Consider the following 26,922-nt stretch of genomic DNA (forward strand, 5'->3'; position numbering starts at 1 on the left):
ATCCACCATGTATAACAAAGTAAGGACAGCCAAGCTTAAAGCAAAAGAAAAAAGTAAAATAATTACATATCAAGCAATAACTTACGGAAATGTCAGGCCGAACTAATGCTCTGGTTTTTTCCATCATTAAATCATGAAAAAAAGGATGGAAACGATATAATGATCCATCCACACCAACAGTTACCTCTTTTCTATTCATTTTATTGAGAAGGCAAGCAATACCTAAAATACAAAAAAGACTAGAAGTAATATAAATAATACCAGTAGATATACACATTCTATACAATAGCAGAAATAATACAGAGGCTTGAACTGTACAAGTGCCATGTCACCATTTTAAATCTTAAACTTAACATTTAAATAAGGTAATTGAAACTTTGTTTTTATTAGTTATGTTCTAATAAATTTGATAGTTTGTATTTTCTCATCAATTACCACCCTTAGAATAAAACTGACACTGTGAAAATGTTTTAATGGGAGGATAATAAAAAGAGTCTTACAGATCCAGTACCATTTTAGATGAGCCAAAAAAAAAAGATTTTTAAGAAATAAAAGAAATCAGTAATTTGAAAAAAAAGATAAATTTATTTCAGTCTAATATCACTACATCGAATATAATTTTATGATTATATCACCATAAGTTCCAGTTAAAAGGAATTCTATATAGATAAAAGAACTTTGGATTTGATTGAACTAGATTTAATGTAAGTACATCCACAAGATGCTACTTAAAGTAAAGAATATGGTTTCTTCTCAATGCACAAACTGTCTTTAAAGTTTGACTTAATGAGCAAGTAACAGTGAGGAAAAGCAAGCTAAAAAAGTTCAAAAGTTTTTACACAAAGAATTTAAAACATTAACTTACCAGCAGAAGCCAGGTAAGCAGCTCTTTTTGAGACCAGACTACATACATGTCTGACTAATCTACAGTCCTGTTCGGTATGTGATGTTAGATCAAGTTCGTCGAAGATTTGTTTAGTAACTTTAAAACCATCAACATTATCTCTGAAATGATGCAATTATCACAATCAGTGTAGACATTGTCTGGCACAAAGTCACAATGAAAACAATTTGAATGCTACATTTCTTTGTACAGTATTTACCATAATAAAATTACAACAATACATATCTAGAAAAATTTAGATCAGTTACTACATCTGTTTGTCTACACAAGCACCCATATTTTAAAAAGATATTCATATACTACAATGTGAGATAAAACCCTCTTGCCATAAAACTGAAATTTGTTGTTAACATATCATGGGTTCTTTTTCAAAGAATTAAAAACAAAATTTTTATATGATGAAAATGTTATTACATACTAATACCATCTAAGATTAACAGATAAATTGTTATAGAAAATTAAATATTAGCTTTTGAGATTAAACTTACCCTTCTATTTCAGAAACATATTTTGTATAAAACCTTCCACGGGTAGCTAAGTGGTAGGACCCTTCTCCATCAAATAAAAGATTGTGTTTTCTCAATCGTTCAATAGCAAGTCGAGCTATCTCTCCCATGTACATGCCAGAGATCATTTTTTCATAGCTGCAAAATGAAATTATATAAACAATCATTCAATCCATTTCTTACTTATAAGTATATATGCACAAAAATAGAGGTATAGAGTAAAAAAAAAAGGATCTAGACCAGGCATGTCAAACTCATTAAGGTGTATGGGCCGCATAAAAACTTACCATGACCTGAGGGCCACAGCCAAAAATCAGTAGGAATTTTGTTTTAAAACAAAGCCTACTAGTTTTGTGTAAATTAGAAACAATACAATAGAATACGCAAGAATTAGTGGAATATCTGTCCTTTAGTTAACTAAATTTGAAGTGCTTCTGTATTAATAAAAAAAAACACTATATTTTCATTGTCCTGATGCTTGACATCTTTTCTGGGATACAAGTTTATTAATGTCGGGTTGAAGTTTGTTTGTCACTGACACTTTAATTACTGATAACAAATTTCAATCAGATAATCTTGAAAGGTGAGGTGTTTTGTAGCTTTCATAGTGGAAAAACAATCAAATTTGTATCCAATGTCATCCAGAAACATTGAAAATTGGCGATAATTAAAGTCACGGTCAGGAATAAAATTGATAGTGACTGGAACTGGTCTTAGTACATGTTGGAACTGTAATTACTTTGCGCATAATGTTTCTAGGTGAAAGATGCACTGAAAATGATCAAATTTAAAATTAGCGTAAGCCTCACTTATTTTTGCAAGCAGCTTTGCACCAACAACATTTTTAACTCCAATCATGGTTTGTGCGCACCTTGCGCTATCTGTTGCTAGACTAGCTATTTTTAGCAAAGGTAAATTTTACTGCAATATCACCTCCTGTAATTTCTCAAAAACATCCTCGCTTGTTGTGGTGTTATGTATAGAACAGAGCTCAAGTAGTTCCTCATGTATCTCAAAATTCCTGTCAAAGGTCCTTATGAATATAGTCAACTGTGCTACACCCATTACATCAATTGACTTATCGAGAGCCAATGAAAAGAATTCAAAATCAGCTATTTTGTTATTTAATTGTTCAGGCAAGCTGACTGACATACCATTTATTCTATCTGCCACAGTGTTCCTAGTTAACGTTATTTCTTTGAATGCTTTCACCTTTTCTGGGCAAATTACTTCCGCAGCTTTAACAAAACACTCCTTAATAAAATCACCTTCACTAAATTATTTGCTATAGATTTCAATTAAGTTTGACAAAATGTAGCTGGCTTTCGCTACAGACTCACTCTCGTTTTTCAGTTTAACAAATACTATATGTTGCCTTTTAAAACTATTTTTCAATTCAAGTAGCTTGTCATCTCTCATTTCTCCAGTGTAAGCATAATATGCATATTTGTGATTAGCATAATGTTGTTTGACATTGTACTCTTTGGGCACACTAATGCAGGAATTGCATATTAAGCAGTGAATATTATTTGATACCAATGTGCATAAATAATTTAACTCCCATCTTTCTTGAAATGATCTTTTTTCATCCTTAATTTTTCTTTTAGTAGCAGTTGCTGCTGTAGTTACTGATTCTTCATCAGTATAAAATCCATTATTCTGGGAAATTATTCTGGAAAATTATATATTGTCTGTAAACTAGTGTACATTGTCTTGCGACCGCAGAAAGTACTGAATAAACTGAATATAAAGGGGGCCTAGTAGTTACTGACATAAACAAGAATGACACTTTTAACCACTGATAATTTTAAGATGTGTTTTTAACAATTAATAAAAATTAAAAAGTTAAAAAAACAGCACTTAACTTAAAAGATAACTTGAACTATAATTCGAAGATAATTTTTTAAAACATGAAATACCACAACTAATTCAATTTAAAATACATTTTCGAAAAATTATTTGTTTCCAAAAATCTGATCATTAAAGAATATTCAATAAGTTCAACGAATTTGATTGTTACTTTTTAGTTGTTTATTTTACCTGAAAATTGGTGCTGACTGTTAAACGCTTAATAATTTAACATTATTTTGATAATTCTTGAGGTGGCCAAGCGGGCCACATGCAAAGTGGTCGCTACACTGTGTTTGACATGCCTGATCTAGATCCTTCATCCATAATGTATTTTTCAAAACTTCACTTATAAGATCCTAAATAACTAGTTTACAAATGTTCTATGAACTTACACCATCACTAAGTATTCACCTTTTTAAACTGTTTGGGATATTATATACTAATGATTAAATGCTGTTGCCAGTTGTATAGCACATGTATTTTATTTTATAACTTTTTTTTCCCCATAACTTTATTGTTGATATATTTTTAATACAAAATAAATTTAAATAAAAATGTTCTTCTAGGTAATTTTTTAACAAGGGAAAAAAAGGTCAGTCAAATGATTTGATCAAAAGACAACAGTGCTAATAAAAAATCAAGATAAGCAAGTTCCTAGTTATACTTCACTATAAGAGAGCTCCACAAATAGGACTTTTGAATAAAATTTTACACTTACTGTTTTTATTGGTTCTGATCAGATGTTTAGATTCCAATTTAAATTTTAAAAAAAAAAACATGATTGTAATGTTTTTAGTAGGATTTGATAATTATATTGAATGAAAAACAAAATACTAACATTTGTTTTCCAGGATTAATGGAATGCTTATCAATTGATTTATCAAAGTCAGTCAGAATAAAGTCTAAGCAGCCATCATTACCAAATGCACCCCATTCTGTATTGATTAGAACCTAGACAAAAAACAAAAAAGTCTTCATTTCATATGATATCAACAAAATTGAATCAAATCTTGATATTTGTACTCAATCTTTGATTTGCACATGTAACTTTAATGTTCAACAAGAAAGAAAATAAAAGCCAAAATAATTTTTTTGAACAAGTATTTCAAAGTCAAACGCTAACACGAGTCATCAAACATAAACAGCAGTTGAAACATTTATACAATAGAAGATAAAATACTATCAAAGAACTCAATTTGTTTCTCTAACACTGAGCATCCCTCCTGAGATTATATCTTTCCTAGTTGAAGAGAAATCTTCTAGTCATAGGTCAATTTCAAAACTAAAACAGGGTAAATGTCAGTACTAAACATACTGATACGATACAATGTTATTCGGCAATGTTGGATAAAGTGCTGCCCTACTAGAGAAATAGACAACTGTCTCACAAAGGCACACAGTGCTTTTGGTTGCCTCCGAATAAAAGTATGGCTGAATAGGTCTCTTCACTTAACAATAACCACAAAAATCAATGTTTATAAAGCAGTGGTGCTCACCACACTTTTATATAGCTCTTAGATCTTTTAGACTCCTTGAGAGCTTTCATCAAAGTTGATTTGGCTCCATAATGGGCATACGCTAGCAGGACTACCTTGTTCTGCTGGAGGTTGGTGTTGATATAGAAGTACTACTTACCATTCAAAAGCATTGCTGGGTCAGACATCCTGCATGGGGGACAACCACATGCCAATGCAATCTTTTCTGGCGAGCTTAAAGGTGGACAGAGTAACAGAGAGGCCCCCTCGTTATAAAGATCACCTCAATTACCATTTTGCCCATACTTCAGTTCACTGAAAGAGACAGTTGGAGAGCTCTCACAAAGGCCGCAGGACACACATTAGAAGCCAGAAGAAAAGCCCTTATAGAAGACAGGCGCAGAAAACATAAATAAAACTTAAACAGACCCATGGCAAACAAAGGCTTGTTCTACAACAGGTGAGGAAAAATATGTAGGTCACAAATGGATAGTGCACTCATCCTTAATCTATAATAAGCTACTGTTACCAAATGTACAAATTGAGAGATAGTATAGCATTATACCTGACCATTAAGATCCAGTTATTATCTACATATTTTGTCCATACTGCTGCAGACAAAGACATTGTCTGCCAAGGGTAAATTTAGGTTCTGTTTTTGCCAGGTTATTATGAGGATCAAAATGGTAATGGGCCCCATGACGACTTTCTGAACATCACCATATAACAAAATAATTAGGGCTCACTAAGACAGTACCAGAAACAGCCAAGAAGTGATCATGGAAATATACATGACCTTCATTAAAACTTACTAAAACTTGCCAAGAGAGAAGAAACGAGCCAGTCCACAGAGACGTGTCCTATATAAATATGTCATATAAAAGCCACATAAAAGTTTGTCTAAATTTCTGTTATTATTATTAAGTCATCTTAATAATTTTCTATATTCAAAGCAGCCCAATCTTCCTCATGGACTTTATTTATAAGATTACAACATGTAAGCAAGCCAACAAAGGCAGAATTATGGAATATGCTCCTGTATACTGTTAACTGAAAAGATCTTTAATGCATTAACATTAAAAAAAAAGAATTTGATTTTTAAACAAACCTGTTTTGGTTCATTGAAATCTCCATCCCAAGTCTTCACTTCACTCAAACTTTCAATGTAGCAAGCATTAGTTCCTGTGCCTGGGGGAAATTGAACAGTTCAGAAAATATTGATAGTGATATTGATAAAATCAATTAATTAGGAAGGTTTACATCCCTCGATCTAATTGGAAGACTTACTTAGACTTAGCTCCTCCCGTGTTTAAGTATTTTCATGAAGTTAATATGAATTCCTGTTTAAATGAATAAATAACTAATTCTGAAAAACTGTTTTTATGATTATAAATTAAACCAGGGCTTCAGACTAATTTAAGACTTTGTGTGTTGGTCTCTAATAAAAAATGAGCAAATACTTTGTAACTTTTTTGTTATAAGTTTAAAAACAGAAATTAATGAAAAAAACATTGAAAAAAAAAAACTGAGGACATATATTACCAATCAAATTGAGAAATTTACATTTTCATGTGTGCAAAACTAATTATGAGCTTCTGTGATACCCATTAAATGTAGAAAAAATATAATAATGATGCAATTGAAAACTAAACAAAAGAGAGAAGTTTTTAAATCAGTCAAAGTTGCATGACAGCAGTAGGGGGGAAGAACTCAACTGGGTGGGCGATTGGATTATCATTATCATTGCATTGGCTTGAACTAGTACTACCTAAAATAAGTCCAACAGCACACTGTCGATCACTATGAGCACAAGACATGAGGGCACCAACAGTATCATTAATAACTGCCAAGCATTTCACATTTTGCATATCCTGTAATAAAGATAAAGATTTTCATTAAAGACCACACAAAATGAAAGGGAAAAATAAATCACACAAATAAAATATGGTCAATGTTTCCAGTTATTTAAAATAATGGATTTTCTTTTTTATAATTCCTCTCATGCAAACTCTTCATGGCTAGATGGACAGAGATTTCCAAAATGGCTGAAATGATTTTCCTCGAAATTTTGACAGTTTATGTATATCTTTGAGAAAACAATTACTAGCTAGCCACACAGTGAAAACTCTGGTTTGACCATTATAATTTTTTTAAAATATAATCATATTAAAATTAAATTTGGCTATTTTGAACATGCTTTCAGCGGTTATTCCCGCACTAGACTCAAATGTTTCTTTGTAAGGAGTTTCAATAACTAGAGTACAAGAAGGTTTTGTGTTGTGTTGGATTGTACTAGAAGAATTGGATTGTGCAAGCTCAGTGGACAGAATTCTTGTGATGTGAAGAAATCCATACATTATAGACCACAATCAGCTTCATGAAAGAGGAATTGATTGAAACAAACTTTTAAATCTGACTTGTTTTAGGTCACAAACTATTCATAGAAAACATGCCATTATATCAAAAACTTAAGGGAATGTCTCAACTGTACAGATGTATCATTTTACTAAATAGTAGTGTGGTGTAAAACTATTTCATAAACGAATCTATCATAATATAGAAAATAATTCAATAGTTAAGAAACTTCCTATCACAGAGATATTAAATGAATAACTAAGATTCTTTTTTGTTGACAATGCAAGAACAAATCATGTCCATCAAAGCAAAAACAAAAATCTACTTCATCTAAAGTAAGTTAAAGACCAACTTTATTTCAAGCAAAAAAGTTTATAAATGGTAAATTTCTTGAAAGATTTAAACTCGAAACAAGAAGAAACTACCATCAAAAATTCTCAACCATGGATGTACTATAACTGCACTTCTATAATTGCAGATCTCAAACATGGATGTAATAGAATTGCAATAAGTAAGGGTGGCATCAACTAAATTATAAGCTATACTAATTAATAATAATAATCATATAATAATTGTCATATATACTAAGTAATGATGACATCTATTTTACTAATTTTTTTTTTTTAATTACCCCTCTACGCTCAATGGCCTCATGTAATAATTGTACAATATCATGTCCTTCGACCCCTTCACACTTAAACCCTTTCGTCCATGTTGTTAAGATAGCTTTGTCCAATCCTTCTTGTCGACATGGAAAGGAAAAAGTAAAGCCTAATGGTAGATGGCGATCCTGAAGCTTATGGTCAGTCATAAATTTGAAAATGCAATCAGCAATGTGGTCAAACAGCTGAAAAAAAAATAAAAAAATAAACATTATGTTAATGGCTTATTACACACAAACTTAGTAAAGCATGATTTTCTTTACACCCCCTCCCAGCCCCCCCCCCCCCCCCCCAAAGGAAATAAGAATGCATATTCAAAATTATATCACACAAAATAATTTCTCCTGTTTTAAAACTCTTTAACTACATAAATGCAAGTAATGATGTTGAATGGTTGACAAAAGAAAATAACATATTTTTCTATTTAAGATATTTTTTTTAGGGCTATCATAATTTCAATAAATAATTTATGTTGAGAATATCTAAGCCTTTTAATATCTTATGACTAGAATAAAGATAGTTGACATTGCTCCGACAGCAAAGTCTGTGGTTTTATTAACATTTAGTTTTAGAATTTAAAAAATATTTCTTAAACATATAAGATTTTTTAAAAGAGCATTTCCCTCTTTGCAGGAATGGCAAACATTTTAGTTCTGCACCAGCCTCTTCCTAGTAACACTTGTGAACTAGCCTTGGTTTAGTTTTTATCATTTCTAGGTAAATCCAGGAATAAAATTGAGTACATTTTTTTATCTGCATAAAATACTTACTTGAGCTCCTGAGCCAACCATAATGTGATGTGGAATAAGAAAAATTTTACTTTCCATTGTAACCTCTTGACCATTTAAATTGATGAGAAGAACTCTAAAATTTGTTCCACCCAGATCAAGAGCTAGAAAATCTCCAGATTCTGCAAATAGTCAACAATCAAGATTATTTCACATCACCATCAAATTTTCCCAAAAGTCCAGAAAAAAACAACACCTAATTACTGAAAGGGAAATACCAACTTTGTAGAAGGACAGTGGACAGACTCTAAGAGAGGAGCATAATCATGTGACTCTGTAGAGATGTGGGTTCAGATAACATTACTGATTTTCTTGGGGAACTGGAGCACCAAAGCAGATGTGGTTTGGAGTCAAGTTCTCCTCTGAGCTTATCTTTTTTCTACCATATTTCCTTCACCTTCTCTCAATAACCAATAGTGCTGCTATTATGTGTTACATGTCCTGTTTATTCACCATTTGTTTCAGCATTAAACAGTTTAGAAAAAACATTGCTCATGTTCAGTTGTTTTACATGGCAGCTTTTCATTAAAAAATTGGACTATTATTGACTTTGCAGAAAGCCTATGCAGTGTAAGTTCTCAAATGGATACGTTCAGACATATAATATTGCAGCTAGTGCATGTAATCTTGGAATATTTAATCAGAACTTTTGTTATACTTCGTATTTATTATGGTTTTAGTGCCAAAAAAGAGATGCAAAACTTTAAGGAAAGCATGGACTTAGTAACAAAGTTAAATCCCACACTTTTTCCCTAATTTAATTGACTTGAAAGAAGGTTTTATCAAATCCATTTTCTGACATAAAAGTCAGAGCAGAAAAGTTTAAATATAATTTATCTTAAAGTTTGAATTAATATTGAAAATATTAAGCTGCAAAATAAAATATTAAGCTGCAAAATAGGACTATGTTAATTATACAACGCTATCTAAATATTCACTGAGAAAAGAATACTTGACATATTACATTTATAATTGACCCCAATATGTATGCGTGATCACATTAAATTCTGTTAAGAGGTCAAACTCAATTGACACATTTATCGACTGCATTGGGAAATTTGTACCTAAAGGTGAAGGAAGTCACCAATTAGCACATTCAATCAAACATAAGAATATTCCATCTTCTGTCTCTAAACCTATAGTTTTTTAATTCCAATGTTTTCAAAATTAAGCAGCTTGAAAAAAAAGTAAAATTGTATGACTCCTGCTTGCTATAATGTGTGGGATGTGTGGCTGAGTGACCAGAGTCGAGTTCCAATCACCACTCAATCAGAATAGTGTTTGCTGAGCCTATAATGGCAACACAGAAAACTGCTGCGAGATACCCCTTCTCTCCAATGGCCTTCATTGGAGATTGGACCATAACGCTCTGAGCATGCTTTAAGCATAAAAGATGAGCCATAATAAAGGTTTTCACGATGTAAGTATTAAAGAGCAATTAATAAATATTTGTTGTTTTTTTTAATTTTTACTTTAACAATGTTCAAATGTTTAGTTAGGCCAACAGATTCATTTAAACGTGTTCATGCTTGGAAAGAAATATTTTAGTGTAGTGCTGAAAACCAAGTTACATAAGAGCTGTGTCAAGTATCTTTTTCCCTTTGATGTCATTTGGAAAATTTCCATTCATAAAGGTTTTTAGCCAAAATTTATTTCATATAGGAATTTTTTTCTCATTTATATAAACATACCTTGAAGTTTTAAAGAAAATTGTTAGAGCCTATTTTTTTAAATAAAATTCACACACACACCTATATATATAATACAAGAATTTCTCTGTAAAGAGTAAAGGATTTATTTAAAACTGAACAGAAATATACAAGTATTAAAAAATCTTACAATTATCATTAAAGCAATTCTTTACATAGTCTCATAAAAAGTTCACATACAAAAATGCAATTAACTCTGTGTACATGTGAAACTGTTAGAATAAAAATGATAATGGTAAGCCTATTTACCTGTCCCATCTGGAACTGTCCGTACATAAGTAGGAAAACATTTGATGTTAGCTTTAGCATGAGTTTCTGGTGTTAAACCCTTTACAATATCATTGTGCATTAATTGCATGACTTTTTTATAATGTTCATCTGTTAGGTCTAATGGTTTTAATATATTTTCTACCTGTTGATAAGAAAATAAAATACATTTGTATACATTCAAAATTCTTATCATATCTGTTATGGTCAGAATTATTGTTATGAAATCTACAAATAAAATAGCAATGGGATTGTAAGGATTAGCTATTTTATGCACTACAGAAAAAGACAAATTTCAACCAGTTTTTATATAATAATAGTTATTTTAGTTGATGATAAGATGGTAACTGGGCTAATACTTGAGAATGTGATCTATTCTTAACAATATCCAGGCACCTTTTGGTTTAGACTTCAACCAGAGCTTTAATCTTAACAGACAACTGCTTAAAACTAATAAGGAATCATAGAAAAAAACAACATTGTTACAGACAATAAACAGTAAAGAGATAGGGTGTCACACATTGCATATGAAATTCCATCTGAGATATACAAGCATCTAAAATAATTATACTACTTCCCTATTCAGCCACTAAGCCCCCCTTCTCTAACTGGTTCTCTCTCTTTACCTAATAAGTCACCTCTTCTTTCAATACAAAACTGGCGAAGATTAACTTAATTGCATTAACTAAATTACTTAAACTTAATAAACTAAATTATTAAATGAAGCATATTACTGCAGAATCAAAGATACATGCCCCCTTGACTGTCCAGCTGGTCATATGCTATGCACACTCTTTTTATTTCAAGTGAACAAAACAAACTACATTATCACTGTCTCCACCATCTTTATACATAATCTCTTTCCCACCTATTCGGAGTGATTCATTCTTAATGCTAGAACAACCTTCCCAAGCCTTTTCGCTATACATTACTTCTATGAATAGGCAAGCCTATAGAATAGCTGAACTTGAGGGACTGTGAGCACTTTACACGGCTATATTTTTATGTATATAATTTTCTTCTGTGTATATTTTTATACATTTATATATGTATTTTGGTTATTATTATATACCTTTGTTCGCATTTGTATTATCCATATATATTCATATATATCATATAGTTCGTCCATCGTGGTTCGATGATGACCACTTTGTCATCCAGGGGGCTGAGGGCTTTGCACTGGGGTTTTATGCCTCCTCATGTGGCTGGTGAGACCTATGTGAGCCCGGAATGTTCGGCCGCACACTGGGCAGGTTATTCCAGCTGGAGCTAGTGTCGTTTGTCTTGCTTTTCTTTTCTGGCATTTTTCTTCTGCCAGCGTTGTTCTTTTTTCCTCAGCAACCTGTGCGCCAGTTTTCACAGCGCGATGCCATGATGCTCTGTCATGTGCCTCTGTCTCCCGGGTGCCTGGGTCTATGCTGAACGCCTTCAGAGAAGCTTTGAGGGTGTCCCTGAAGCGCTTTCTTTGCCCACCTTGCGAGCGCTTTCCTTCGCTTAGTTGGCCATACAAGAGTCATTTAGGGATGCAGTGGTCTTCCATTCTGTAGACGTGACCTGCCCATCGGAGCATCCACACAATCCTGATGCAGTCCCAGCTGCGATGGGCAGGTCATCCATATATGTACATGTATGCATATTCATATTATATTCAATATGTGTTAAAATTACTTTGCATTCTACATTGTGTGTATTCATTCAAAAAATATTCTAAATGTGTCATTTAACATGATTCTCTAAACAATTATAGTAATTTTATACTTTATTCAATCACAGCATTCCTAATTCCGATTATTATGTACACATGATGCCTTGAAAGCAAATAGCATACATCAACAATTTTTCCTTTCCTCTTGATTCATGTAAAGTAGTATCTTTGTAAAGAACTTTCCTTTATCATATAGTCTATGTAAAGTACTATGCATGTCTTTCACTTGGTGATCCAACACAATGTTATCAGTACAGATATTCAGATTGGTGTTCACAGTGCCATAATCTGCAATCTCCCCTCTCTATATCATTATGAAATAGATATATCCAAAACTGGATCCAGCCTACTGTTTGAAAGTCCTTTTATCATACTTATTTATCTCCTTGTCCTTAGACAGTCTTACAACAACAACAAAAATTAAAAGCATAACTCTAGCATATTTGATTGAACTGTTTAACAAAGATGTCTAAGCAAAAAGTGTAAAAATTTAAAAGACAACCATCACCAGGTCCATCTTAACTACCTTAAGGTGTCCTAAAGGAGGTGTCATGGCTGAGTGTTAAAGCACCTGGCTTCCAAACCGGAGGGTACAAGGTTTGAATCCTGGTGAAGACTGGGAGCTTTAATTTCAGGATCTTTAGGGCATTTGTGAGTCCACCCACTCTATTTACCTGACATTAGTCAAAGAAAAGTAAAGGTGGTTGGTCTTTGTGCTGACAACATGATGCCCTCATTAACCATAGGCCACATAAACAGATGACCCTTACTGCCTTACATCAAGTAAGTGATCCTTTAGGCAAGAACCGAAAGATACAAAAACTTGTTTGTTCCGTAATCTGTGAGATTGTATAAAATCAAGACATCTGTGTATGGTCACTCAATGAACTTCTCTGTGTCTTGTGACTGTTCTACTTTGTGGAATTGTTGTTATTAATTAAACAGAGTCCATGTAACCATAATATATTTTCAATAAGGCTCAATAAAGCAGTCTTAGTCCGAATGATATTAAAGTAACCTCAACAGGCATGAACAGCCCATGCAGAAACATCACTGTGATGAAGAAGTGAAATGTGCACTGTGTGTGATAAAAAAGAAGTAACAACTGAGATGAAGAAGTGAACAGTGAGCAAACTGAAAAGTGAACTGTGAGTGAAGTGTGAACTGTGAGAGACAAGTGAAGTGTGAACTGTGAGAGACAAGTGAAGTGTGAACAGTGAGAGAGAAGTGAAGTGTAAACTGTGAGAGAGAAGTGAAGTGTGAATGTTGAGAGAAAAGCAAAGTGTGAACAGTGAGAGAAAAGTAAAGTGTGAACTTTGAGAGAAAAATGAAGAGTGAACAGTGAGAGAAAAGTGAAATGTGAATTTTGAGAGAAATGTTAAGTGTGAACTTTGAGAGAAACATGATGTGTGAACTGTGAGAAAAACATGAAGTGTGAACTGTGAGAGAAACATGAAGTATGAACAGTGAGAGAAAAGTGAACTGTGAACTGTGAGAGAAAAGTGAACTGTGAACTTTGAGAAAAGTACAGAGTAAATTTTGAGAAAAGTGAAGTGTGAACTGTGAGACAGAAGTGAAGTGTGAATGTTGAGAGAAAAGCAAAGTGTGAACTGTGAGAGAAACATGAAGTGTGAACTGTGAGAGAAACATGAAGTATGAACAGTGAGAGAAAAGTGAACTGTGAACTGTGAGAGAAAAGTGAACTGTGAACTTTGAGAAAAGTACAGAGTAAATTTTGAGAAAAGTGAAGTGTGAACTGTGAGACAGAAGTGAAGTGTGAATGTTGAGAGAAAAGCAAAGTGTGAACTGTGAGAGAAACATGAAGTGTGAACTGTGAGAGAAACATGAAGTGTGAACTGTGAGAGAAAAGTGAAGTGTGAACAGTGAGAGAAAAGTGAACTGTGAACTTTGAGAAAAGTACAGAGTAAATTTTGAGAAAAGTGAAGTGTGAACTGTGAGACAGAAGTGAAGTGTGAATGTTGAGAGAAAAGCAAAGTGTGAACTGTGAGAGAAACATGAAGTGTGAACTGTGAGAGAAACATGAAGTGTGAACTGTGAGAGAAAAGTGAAGTGTGAACAGTGAGAGAAAAGTGAAGTGTTAACTTTGAGAGAAAAGTGAAGTGTGAAGAGTGAGAGAAAAGTGAAGTGTGAACTTTGAGAGAGACGTGAAGTGTGAACTTTGAGAGAAACGTGAAGTGTGAACTTTGAGAGAAATGTGAAGTGTGAACAGTGAGAGAGAAGTGAAGTATGGCCTGTGAGAGAGAAGTGAAATGTAGCCTGTGTGAAATACAAGTAAAGTGTGAACTGTGAGAGAAAAGTGAAGTGTGAACTGTGAGAGAAAAGTGAAGTGTGAAATGAGAAAAAAAATTGAAGTGTGAACTTTGAGAGAAATATGAAGTGTGAGAGGAAAGTGAAGTGTGAGAGAAAAGTGAAATGTGAAGTGTGAGAGAAATATGAAGTGTGAGAGAAAAGTGAAGTGTGAATTGTGAGACAGAAGTGAAGTGTGAATGTTGAGAGAAAAGTGAAATGTGAACTTTGAGTGAACTTTGAACTGTGAGAGAAAAATGAAGAGTGAACAGTGAGAGAGAAGTGAAGTGTGAACTTTGAGAGAAAAGTGAAGTGTGAACTTTGAGAGAAAAGTGAAGTGTAAACTGTGAGAGAAACACGAAGTGTGAACTGTGTGTGAAAAATTAAGAGTGAACTGTGAGAGAAAAGTGAAGTGTGAACTGTGAGAGAAAAGTGAAGTGTGAACTGTGAGAGAAAAGTGAAGTGTGAACTGTGAGAGAAAAGTGAAGTGTGAACTGTGAGAGAAACACGAAGTGTGAACTGTGAGAGAAAAGTGAAGTGTGAGAGAAAAGTGAAGTGTGAAATGTGAGAGAAAAGTGAAATGTGAACTTTGAAAGAAAAGTGAAATGTGAACTGTAAGAGAAAAGTGAAGAGTGAACTGTGAGAGAAAAGTGAAGTGTGAACTGTGAGAGAAGAGTGAAGTGTGAACTGTGAGAGAAAAGTGAAGTGTGAACTGTGAGAGAAAAGTGAAGTGTGAACTGTGAGAGAAACACGAAGTGTGAACTGTGAGAGAAACACGAATTGTGAACTGTGAGAGAAAAGTGAAGTGTGAACTTTGAGAGAAATGTGAAGTGTGAACTGTGAGAGAAACACGAAGTGTGAACTGTGAGCGAAGTGAAGTGTGAACTTTGAGAGAAACGTGAAGTGTAAACTGTGAAAGAAACGTGAAGTGTGAACTGTAAATTTTGAACAGTGAGAAAGAAGATAATTGTGAGCATTAAGAGTAATGTGTGCATTTTGAGACAGAAGTGAAGTGTTTATTGTAAAGGTGAGGTGTAAATCTAGATATTTTGTGCTTAAACAAAATCAATACAAGTTATTATGAAACCTTGTTAAAGGTGTTATCTCTGCCTAAAACTTGAAATGATATAATAAACAGTTTCTGAGTTTGTTCAGTTCTATGTCACCTAGAACATCTGCCTGTGTACGTGTTTGCACCATCATTCAAGAAGATTCAATAAAATGACAGATGTCGGCCTTCCAGGGGGAGACTATAAACCTCTGTTATTGAGAAGCAGTAGGCAGTACATGATCAACAATCAGAAAGAGCCCCAAGTGTCAAGTCTCACTGAGAGGAGTGGAGAACAGTTTTAGCATAAGATAAATAGTTTCCATTGAAAACAAAAGTTTGTGTTTACTTTTAATTTGGAGAACTACAATAGTGTTGGTTAATTGGAAGTGTTCAATGCAGGTTTCTGTAACCAATGACAACACTGCGTGAGTTCACCAAGGACAAGTAGTTTACCATGGGATTATTTCAGGCACGGTTTTCAATGTTCAAGTCTGCTGGTAAAACAACGTTCTAACCAATAAGGATCTAGACTCTAATACTGACAGTCAAATATCCTGGTCATATTGGCCATTGTGTTGTTGATATGTAGAGTGCAGTAATAGACGACACTCCCTGACACTTAACAGTGGACTTGTTCACATCTACTCTAGTTGGATAGTTTGGGATGTGCTACTCGAGTGTACAGCTAAAGTAGTGTGTTCTTGTATTTTTAAACGCAATGACCTCATTTGCACACAACACAGACTGATCTATAAAGTTGAAACGCCATGACCTATTTATAAACAACTATTTCTGTTTTGTTGAATTACTAGATCTAGATCTAACAATTTAAAGTAGAAGACAATTATCAATCGATCTTTCTACCATCCCCCCCCCCCCAATAATCATCTACTTACATAACCTGGGTATAGAAAATGTGTAGTTGCAATATGCATGTGTAGATCTAGTTAGTATGATTCTATTCTGAATCTTCTAAGAGATGTGTTTGTGTGTAGTTAATATTCAACAATGAATAATAATCTGAACTCCTATGTAACTTTACTTACTGTTTTGTCTTCGCTTTGTAATCGTTTCTTTGGTGTCTTTCTAGTTTGTGTGACACAAACGCTAGCTTTAGTGGTAGGTGCCATTTTTGGTGGACTTTGCTTAAGCATATATTATAGAGTTGTCTAGATTTACCGGCACTTTGGATTAAGTTATCACTGTTATGACCAAGCTGATAGACATAGGATGACGCAATCTTCACAACGATGTCAATATTGACGAAACGAAATGCTAAGCTTGATTAGAAATCCACACAAGACGTAGATCTAGTTACGTGCTCTGCGTTCATCAGAACACATCAAGGTTTCTCCAATGTGAACGCCGTCTAGATCAATCAATAATGTAGCCAAACCTTGAGGAGATGCTGATGTAAGGGGAAAAGGTCAGACAATGGTGACGTCAATTGCTAAAGTAGGAGGGGCTCATTGAGTTGGCTGATAGACAGAGTTCGAGAACACAAATAGGAACCGGCATCTGCGAAATTAGGTCATTTTCAACGGAATTCGGGACGTTCCGGTGGCTAATAATAGCTTCTACCCCCCTACCTTTTCATTTCTTTAGGCCAAAGCTCTCTACTACACAGTTAAATCCCCCCCCCCCCCCCAATATCAACTTGAATGTTGAGGCCTTGTTGCTGTAAATTTGTTGTTTCCAATGTTTCCATCAACTCACTCTGCTACAAAGTTTGTAGTTCTCCCATTGTAGAATTTGAAACTTAACCATTCATTGTTCCGAACACAATTATTGGATCAATTAGTTCTAATGTATTCATTTTTTGTTTATAAAGAATATATATATATAGAAACTAAATGGGGTAAGCTGAAAGGAGATACGCCTTATGTAGAGCATTAGGAATTGCAAGAGTCAAATAAAACAATAAAATGTTTATGTAAAGATTATAGATAAAACTGTGTATTGATGTAAAGATTGTATAAAAAACTGTAAGTATATTAATCAGTTATAAAGAAAATTTTGTATAGGGTTTGTTCATTGACGTTGTCTTCGGTGGCGTCACTAGGGGGTACGAAGGGTGAGGTCCGCACCGGGTGACACCATTTTGGGGGTGACACCCAAGCTGGAAAAATTATATCTTGGCAAAAGCAGACACATCGGAAAATAATAAACTAATACAAAAAGACACATCTAGATGGTATTTTACAGACACATCGGAAAATAATAAACTAATACAAAAAGACATCTAGATGGTAGTTTACACACATCGGAAAATAATAAACTAATACAAAAAGACACATCTAGATGATAGTTTGCAGACACATCGGAAAATAATAAACTAATACAAAAAGACACATCTAGATGGTAGTTTGCAGACACATCGGAAAGTAATAAACTAATACAAAAAGACACATCTAGATGGTAGTTTGCAGACACATCGGAAAGTAATAAACTAATACAAAAAGACACATCTAGATGGTAGTTTGCAGACACATCGGAAAGTAATAAACTAATACAAAAAGACACATCTAGATGGTAGTTTGCAGACACATCGGAAAGTAATAAACTAATACAAAAAGACATCTAGATGATAGTTTGCAGACACATCGGAAAGTAATAAACTAATACAAAAAGACATCTAGATGGTAGTTATAGTTTAAATGACACAGCACAACATCTACCATTTCTGTCTTAAAGTATAACAAAAGAAACCTGTTCAGGTGATGTTAAGTCTGTTTCTAATTTTAATTAAATTTCATTGTAAAATTTGCAATAACATTTGAATAAATGTCATAAGAAGTGTGATTTTATAATAGAATTGGCGCTCATTTTACATTTGAGTAGCAATCAATAAAAATGGGTAATCAGCTCACTGTATTGGTTCAACAAAAAAAAAAAAACCTAACAAATAGTGTTTATTGGAACATAGGTGACAGAGACAATATTGACGCCACTGGTTGTCTTAATTACTGGCTTCACAATGACTTTCATTCACCAGTTGCCCAAATACCTCCAACATATATATATATATATATATAAAGTAATTGATATTGAATTTTTGTTTTAGCACTGATCTAAAGGTGATCTTTGTGATATAGTATTTAGCTCATTTCTTACACTTTTCCCGACTTTTAGATGTCCTACGTCAAGAAACATTCATACAAATACAAAAACATGAAACGAAACGAAACTGAGACTTGAAACGTAGTTGATATCTCTGGGCTACTATGATAGTAATTTCACTTAATCCTGTGCACTCCATAGGGCCGCAACAACACCCCTACACCGAACTTGGTTCTGAGCGGCTCATTCCATATGATAGTAACTTCACTTAATCCTGTGCACTCCATAGGGCCGCAACAACACCCCTACACCCAACTTGGTTCTGAGCGGCTCATTCCATATGATAGTAACTTCACTTAATCCTGTGCACTCCATAGGGCCGCAACAACACCCCTACACCCAACTTGGTTCTGAGCGGCTCATTCCATATGATAGTAAACGAAAGAAATTGCATTCCTTTCATTTCCTGAAAGTCTTCAGATTGTTGGATGTTGGATTAGACTTTTTAACTCATCCCCTAAGACAAAAAGTAGCAACAAAACTGTCCGCCAGAAAAGTCCAGTTGTATTCAACGTTCTACAAGTTGGACGTCCTCTACAACCCAATCAGCATGGAACAACAACGTCTCTCCAAACCTAGAGCAACCTGACAAAGTGCTCTACACATGACCGCTCTGCGACTGAAGGAGGCCAACACACTAGTGTCATTAGATATCATTCAAATCGAGAATGATTACTAACTACAAAGAAATAAAAATAAATAAAATACCATAGTGTTTCGCTTTAAAGATTAACTATGATTTTTTTTGTTATTTAACCGACTAATCAGAAGCCAGAAGAAAATATTTCTGTCGCTAGAATGAAGGATAATGCTTGGCACCTTGGTTAAAACCCTGACCCCAGCAGACCCCCAAAGATCTTTTAGCTGGAGATGTGGATCACACACAGACGTAGTTTATGTTCATGGGAACAAGGGGACAACATGGCAGCCATTGGTGTAGAGCATAGTTCATCCATTACATTTTAGTCCTAGCTTTTTTTTTTTTACTTTCTCGATTCAGTCCTCCTTTGGTGTCAGGTAACCGACAGCCCCAGTCGTTCTCAACATGGTCGGTCCACGCGACGTCGTTTTGGTTTGCTAATTGTGTTAGAAACATGCATGTTCATTTTAGATTGAACTTTCAAAAGAATGAAACATATCTAAGTTTGGAATGTGTGTTTGTACACAAACATTTTTTTTTTGGGGGGGGGGGGGGAATATATATTCTTATTCCTTTGATTTTGGATATCAGCTTGTTATGACACCAAGCCCACAATGCCTCTGCTCCTATCCCATTGTGACACTACACTGTAACTACAGCCCTGTGTGTGGTGTCATATTACCGCTTCGGTCAGACCTGACTTACAATCCTCTCACTTTCTTAACGAGGAGTCAGGTGCGAAGAGGACCTTTTTTGGGGGGAGGGGGGGGGGGGGTAGTAGTAGTAGACCTAGATCTAGTTAAATCTAGTAATCTAAGTCGCGAATAGATTAAGACTAAATCTAGTTCTAGATCTAGTAATGTAAGTCATTCTAGAGGCCTAGTCTTTTAGTTTAGACTCAAGATCTATATTCTATGTTGACGTCATTGATATATTTGTTTTCTTTATTTAAGAGGGCGGGGGGGGGGGGTGAGTTTTGCGCATGCATAAATAAATCTAGGCCAAAAACTAACTTCCCGACCTTTGACTTTCGTAGAGAACTGAAATTTGATCGACCATTTAGATAATATAGACTAACATCAGTCATAATAAACTAGTCTAGGGCAGTCTAGGCCCAAATCTATTACTAAATTTGATTTAAGTCTACAGTACACCGTCTAGAAATTGGTTTTCATTTCCTCGACAAGCCGTGGATTGCGCGTGCTTTCCCCTAAAACAATAGATCTAGTAGGCCTAATGGAAGCCTCTATGCCCAACTAGATTTAGCTGCCTAGCGTTTTACCGGTTACGGCGCCTGAATGACATCGGATTAAAAATTTTTATTTTTCAAATTCCAGACTTTCTCCAGACATTTATCAAAATTGCCTCGAAAAGTAGCAATTTTCCAGACTTTTTCAAGTCTGAAATCTGAATTTGGAAATTCCAGACTTTCCAGACCGCGTACGAACCCTGGGCAATGAGGCGACAGACGTCCTCGCAAGAGACGGGGCGATGACAGCTACTCAACTCGAAGCACAAAGCACGTTTCTACAGGCTACGGCAGAAATCTGAGCACTCATTTATGAAAAGTGGTCCTGGAAGGAATCCAACAGAGCCCGAAGTGCCTGGCAGCGTATGCATCACCCAGATCGCGACGATCCATGGTGGCGGTTGAGGAGGTCAGTGTAGGACGGAACACTGTCCTGTTCGGCATACTTTAACAGGTTCCGTCCGAACTATTATTCCCGATGCCGTCACTGTGGAGAGAGCGTCGAAACAATGTTGCATATCTTGTACCAGTGTCCCCAGCTCCGGTAGTTAAAAGGGGGGGGGGCGTGTCTGGACAGTTACTCCACTTGTATGGAGGGCTATGAGGCCATATGGCCCAGTTTTTTGCCAGAGCACTACGGGAGGACTAGTCCTTCCAGTTCTGTTCCCAATCTCAATTTAGTAGAAATAGATGGGGAAATAACGGGTAGCAAACTTGGCCCCCTACAGATGGGGACAAGACAATTCGTTCACACGACATATCGCCGACAACTTCTTCACCGACAACTGGCTCACAGACAAATCGTTCACATATTGTTAGTATTATATTGTGTTTAATTTGTTTACATTCAAAGTACATACAGAGGATTGATATATTGTAACTTTTGTTGCTATCATTTCCAAAACATATTTGATTGCTAGAGATCGGGCCTGATCCAAATTTAAGCATAAGCATAGTGATAAAAATTAGACTTTAGCGTAAAAAAAAATATCTAAAGGGGAAGAACTCCGTCCTGAAAACTATATCTACCAATAATGAACAAGTTATTTCCCTTATTCAATATCAAACAAAGTAATAACTAATTACCAATAATTAATTGCCTAATTGAGTATTTTTGTTTATTGATTTATGTTTTTTAAGGTACAATTCATAATTGTTTAAAGTATCACCTTGATCGGAGAATGTGTGAGGTAGAAAAATCTTTAACAATTATCTCAGGGGATTAAACCCAACAAATTTAGCCATATCTAATAATACAGAAGTATTAGTTTCCTTTTGTTGCTAATAAACAAAATAATGAATTAAATGTAATTAATTGTCTAATTGGTTACTTTTTTTTTTTTTCAGATTCATGTCTTGCCTATGTCAATGAATAATTGTGCAAAGTTTCAGCTTGATCCGAGAATGGGTGTGGGAGAAATAATGTGTACACATTTTTTACCAGACAGAGTGAGTTAATATAAGCTTTGTAAAAAGATAAGGCACTCCTTATCAAAATTTCTTAAACCGTAACTCACCTAGCATGCAAGAAGGCAGCAACAGGCACCACATATTATGTCTGCCATGACACCATGCCTATTGCATATACTGCCTCTCATCATGACATCCCCACCTGAGCTAGAGCAAGTCCTTGTAATGACCCAACAGTTCATTGTCTTTAAGACACTCACTATGTGCACAGCTCTGTCATAACCAGCGCACTTGTTCAGAGAACAATAAGTGAAAAGGTCAAAATCCAAACTACAAAAGCACTACAAACTCTGCAGTGATGAATTTGCCAATGAAGAAAGCATTCCAGTAAATCCAAAAATTATTGATTGCGTAAACTTGGATAAATGCATTCAAGAAAGTTAGGGAAAAAAACAGTAAAGAAAAAACAGAGCACAGAAATTGATCTGTTAGACTGGAAAGCGAACCACTTCATTTTGAAAAAGGTATATATATATATATATATATATATATATATATATATATATATATATATATATATATATATATATATATATATATATATATATATTAGGCACATCAGACCCATGAAACTTTTTTCCCTCTGGACAAAAAAAAATCAAATTTCAGACCCTAGGGAGTCTGGGCGAATGAGTGCTGAAAGCTTTCCAAGTGCTGCAGATATGTAGAAATCAATATATGTAAATAGTGATACAGAAATGCAAGCAACAATAGAGGTATATTTATTGCATTTATTATCATTGTAAGATCACTTCAAAGATAAAATTGTGTTGGGAATGTCTTTATTTATTAATTTTTAATTGCTTTAATTTTTGATAATGTCATTTTTGCTCTATTTAGATTGAACTACAAAGCAAGCACAATGATTTATTTGTATCTTGAAAAAAAAAGCCTTCACTCCAGTCAATTTGAGAAACTCTGCTTTACAGTGAATGTGGTATCATATTTTTGATAATGCACAGAGGGTAGAATGTAATGTATGTACAGAGTAGACAAAATTCAATTATTATGTCATTGATTTTAATAATATTAAATAGTTGAAAAATTTGTAAGCATTAAATTCAATTTAATTAAGGCTGCACTTGCATTGTAAATTTTGTACAAGTTTAGAATATTATATTATATATTATTAAATACTAACATTACCCACAGGCTACACCCATTGGTTTGGTCCCAGGCTATATATTGTTTATTTTTCCATGGACTTCCTCCCTTTATTTTTTCTATTTTTACGGAAGTTTTAAACCTACTAAACCTAAGCGCCACCTTGTAACAAATCATAATGAACTAAAAGATAAACCATTGATTTCTTCAAACGTTAAATCATAATGTATGCAAATCAGCAGAAAATTATTGGCAATGCAAAAACAGTGAATATAACAGCTCTTAAAAAGGCTTCATACATACATAGCACACATGGTTGCAGAGAGTTTAATTATGCCAGTGGCTTTAGAAATATGCGATTTGGCTGTGTCAAGAGTCCGCTAATAAAGGAAAGGGACTGAAAAGTTTGAGAACCTCTGGCATACAGATGATAGAATACAAGATGAAGATTAATCATAATTAATGATTGTAATTTATGTAATATTATATATATATATATATATATATATATATATATATATATATATATATATATTATATGTTATTTATTCTTTAGCGTTATTTTATGTGATAAAGTTAAATATATAAAATTCTAAATCTAGAGAGTCTAGTAGAGTAATCTAGACTTACATCTAGATTTAGATCTATTTTAAAAAGTTTACTATTTAAAAGATCTGCTACACTAGTGACAGAGTCAGTGTAGTAGTGACTAGGTCTAGATCTAATTAAATCTAAATTAACTAGATCTAGATCAGATCTTTATTGTCTACTATATATTATATATATAGAATCTAGACTTTATACTAGTTTATACTATAGACCAGGGGTGGGCAACCTTTTAGTATCGAGGGCCGCATTACAAAAAAATTGGGAAATTGCGGGCCGCATATATATATATATACACACCTTACAAAGACACTCTAGCTAACTGTGTAGAGTGTCTTTTAATTCATATATACACTGTATTATATTCGAGTTTCTTGTTTTTGTTTTTTACCACACTCCACGTAAAGGAATTACAAGTGTTAGCAATTTTTGAAGCAATTTTACGATTTTTTTTATAATTGCTGTTATCTTTTAATACCACAATATCTCCACAATTATACAGTTGTACCTAATGTACTAAAGAGTGAGCTAATGGTATTGAGAACATATAATATTATCAATCTAATTAGAACGAAGTGTGATAACCATGGGTAGTTTTGATTTAAGAATAAAATATTAATAAATTATATATCAGCTAGCTCAGCATGGGCAGGGCAAATGAGAAGAATATAAAATCTCATGGAAGAAATTGTTATCTTACTTGAAGGACATTGACTATTCATATTTTTCATGATTGCTATTGCAATGGGCTGTTTGCATATGAAATGTAAATACATATGTTAAATCTTTTCAAACAAAGCTTTCCAATTTCTACAAACAAGCAAACGAAAACAGATTTTGTCATTTTCCTTTGATGAAAGGTGAAACTATTTCTAGTGAAATTATTAAAAGTACAACACTTATTTAGTTTCCTTAATTGTGCAATCTATCAAAGAAAATTTTAAGACGTCAGGAGCCATATTTCATTACCATCAGCTCACTATTAAGCATAGAAGCTAATTCAGCTCCAGAGGACATAACTCCAAGACTTGAGAAGTTCCAGTCAGTACTTCCACCGGAGTCCCATGGAAACTTTCATGTTTAGAGTTTATGGTTGGGATATTTAAAATAAAAAAATTAATTAAAAACAGCTTTTTTTCTCAGTCAAAGGTCGAGCTCCATCATTTGTTACACTTGCCATCTTGTTCCAACCCTACCCAACACAGTTCATCAAAGCATTGAATAAATACTGGCCTGAGATTGTGTTTTGAATTGAGTACATTGATGTATAGTTAATAAGCATAATATTCGTTTGCTTGAAACTTTTTAAAACGAGACAGTTCCAATAATTTATATAGATATTATTTTTAATATATTTGCATTTTTGTATGTATATACTGTGGGCACACCTGATTTCTGTAGGTGTCGACGGGCTGCATAAAACACTCCGGCGGGCCGCATGTGGCCAGCGGTCCGTAATTTGCCCACCCCTACTATAGACTATACACTGTATTCAGCAACTATATATTATAAAATGATAATCACATATAGATCTATTATTATAATTTATAGTTATACTAGTTACTAGAATCTAGATGATAGATCTAGATCTAGTCGAATCTAGTATCATAGGATAGAGTATCTTCTAGACTCTCTAAATTCTAATTTATATTTATATTATTATTATCACCAATTTGAATGTCAATCATGTCATTCAATTCATGTTATTGTTAATCATGACAGACTCAGCCCACTCAGCAGACACTGAGACAGATCATCATCATGATCATCTAAAATTCTAGATCTAGAATTCTAGACTAAAATTTTTAAACTTTGTCTTAGTCTTACTGAACTTACTCTTACTTTTTTACTAGACTAGATTTGTCTAGATGATAAATCATGATACTAGTCACTAGATCCATATTTCTCTAGATCTAGTATATATAGATTAATCATTAATCTAGATAGCTGATAGATTCTAGATCTACTTCTCATTTTTACAATTTTTTTTACTTAAAGTCTTAATTTACTATAAGTTACAATAAGTAGTATTTAATAAGAGTCTTAGACTAGTCTTACCATAGATTTGTCTACTGGTTCCATAAAAACAGGCTTTGTCTTGCGGGCACATGGTTTATCAAACACTAAGTTAATAGACATAGTTAAATCTAGATCTATAAGTTCATATATAGATCTAAATGTTTTGTTTGTGTTATGTTTAGTTCATAAACCTTTTTTTTTTTTTCTTTAAAAGGGGGAAAGTTTACAAAGTCTGTAAGGTTAGCTACCTTTATAAGGTGGCCTTCAGTTACCGGAAGAAAACACAAGTTTCACATAGGAAGTGTACAGTCAAGGTCAATACTAATGTAGGGGAAATAACTCTTTAAATGGTGGGAATAAACATATAAATATATTTAGGCTATATCTATGATGATGCAATAAATCATTTGCAATCTTTCTATGTAAAAACTTTTCCGACGATGTTGGCATAAAACTATAAGGCTTTTAAAATTTTTCTATAAACAGTTTACTATCATTGACATGAGCAATTGGATCTTGAAGATATGGAAAGCAGGAACCCCATTTTAAAAAATTAACTAAAAAACAAATAAGATATCGACTCTATAATTGTTATTTTTGTAACACATTAATTTGTGTAGTGATAATTACTTATAGGTCTACAGTTTTAAAACCACCCGTAAGCATTCACGTTCAAAACATCAGCACCTGCTGGATTACATTCTAGTGAGATAGTGCAATGCTAAAGATGTATTGCACACCAGAGTCATCCTCAGTGTTGACTGTTACATCACCGTCTTGTTCGGGCTAAGCTGCAAATCGCCGCCAGGATTGTTTTTGAAGGAAAAGAAGGTAAACGTTGATAGACTGGCTGATGTACATAACCAATTCAATTCAGAAAGACCAAGGGCAGTAAGTAGCCTAACTGGAACCAGCTAAAAACGACACAAAAAAAGCCAAAGTCTCGGGATATTGCATTAAATACAAAGTTCCCAATCATGAACTGTTGGATGAGAACAATGCGTAAATCCAAAAGTTTTTAAACAAAAAGCATTTCTCTTTTCTTTCCTATTCTAATAACACTGCAGTAAGTTCCCTGTCACAATCTGTAGACAAAGGTCCGGGAACTAAAAAGTAATTGGTGGCTTGAACAAT

The 26,922-nt window shown here is 33.9% G+C and overlaps 1 protein-coding gene across 2 annotated transcripts in view; it reads right to left on the reverse strand.

The window, feature by feature from the left end:
- The window catches only part of LOC106070880 (hexokinase-2-like), a 32,691-nt gene extending 6,619 nt beyond the window's left edge, over positions 1-26,072 (reverse strand). Inside the window, exons 1-10 of one of the 2 annotated variants that reach the window (XM_013230860.2) lie at positions 25,828-26,072; positions 10,500-10,662; positions 8,524-8,663; positions 7,723-7,938; positions 6,505-6,607; positions 5,845-5,924; positions 4,100-4,212; positions 1,393-1,548; positions 866-1,005; positions 86-222 (exon numbers count right to left, since the gene is read on the reverse strand). In XM_013230860.2, coding sequence (XP_013086314.2) covers positions 86-222; positions 866-1,005; positions 1,393-1,548; positions 4,100-4,212; positions 5,845-5,924; positions 6,505-6,607; positions 7,723-7,938; positions 8,524-8,663; positions 10,500-10,662; positions 25,828-25,908 — 1,329 coding nt within the window. In that variant the 5' untranslated portion in view covers positions 25,909-26,072. Of the gene's footprint in view, positions 1-85; positions 223-865; positions 1,006-1,392; positions 1,549-4,099; positions 4,213-5,844; positions 5,925-6,504; positions 6,608-7,722; positions 7,939-8,523; positions 8,664-10,499; positions 10,663-16,626; positions 17,166-25,827 lie in introns of those variants that run through there. The other variant, XM_013230859.2, reaches the window with a different exon arrangement.
- Positions 26,073-26,922: the final 850 nt, after the last annotated feature.

The sequence above is a fragment of the Biomphalaria glabrata genome, chromosome 1, assembly GCF_947242115.1.
Source record: "Biomphalaria glabrata chromosome 1, xgBioGlab47.1, whole genome shotgun sequence".
Classification (NCBI taxonomy): domain Eukaryota; kingdom Metazoa; phylum Mollusca; class Gastropoda; family Planorbidae; genus Biomphalaria; species Biomphalaria glabrata.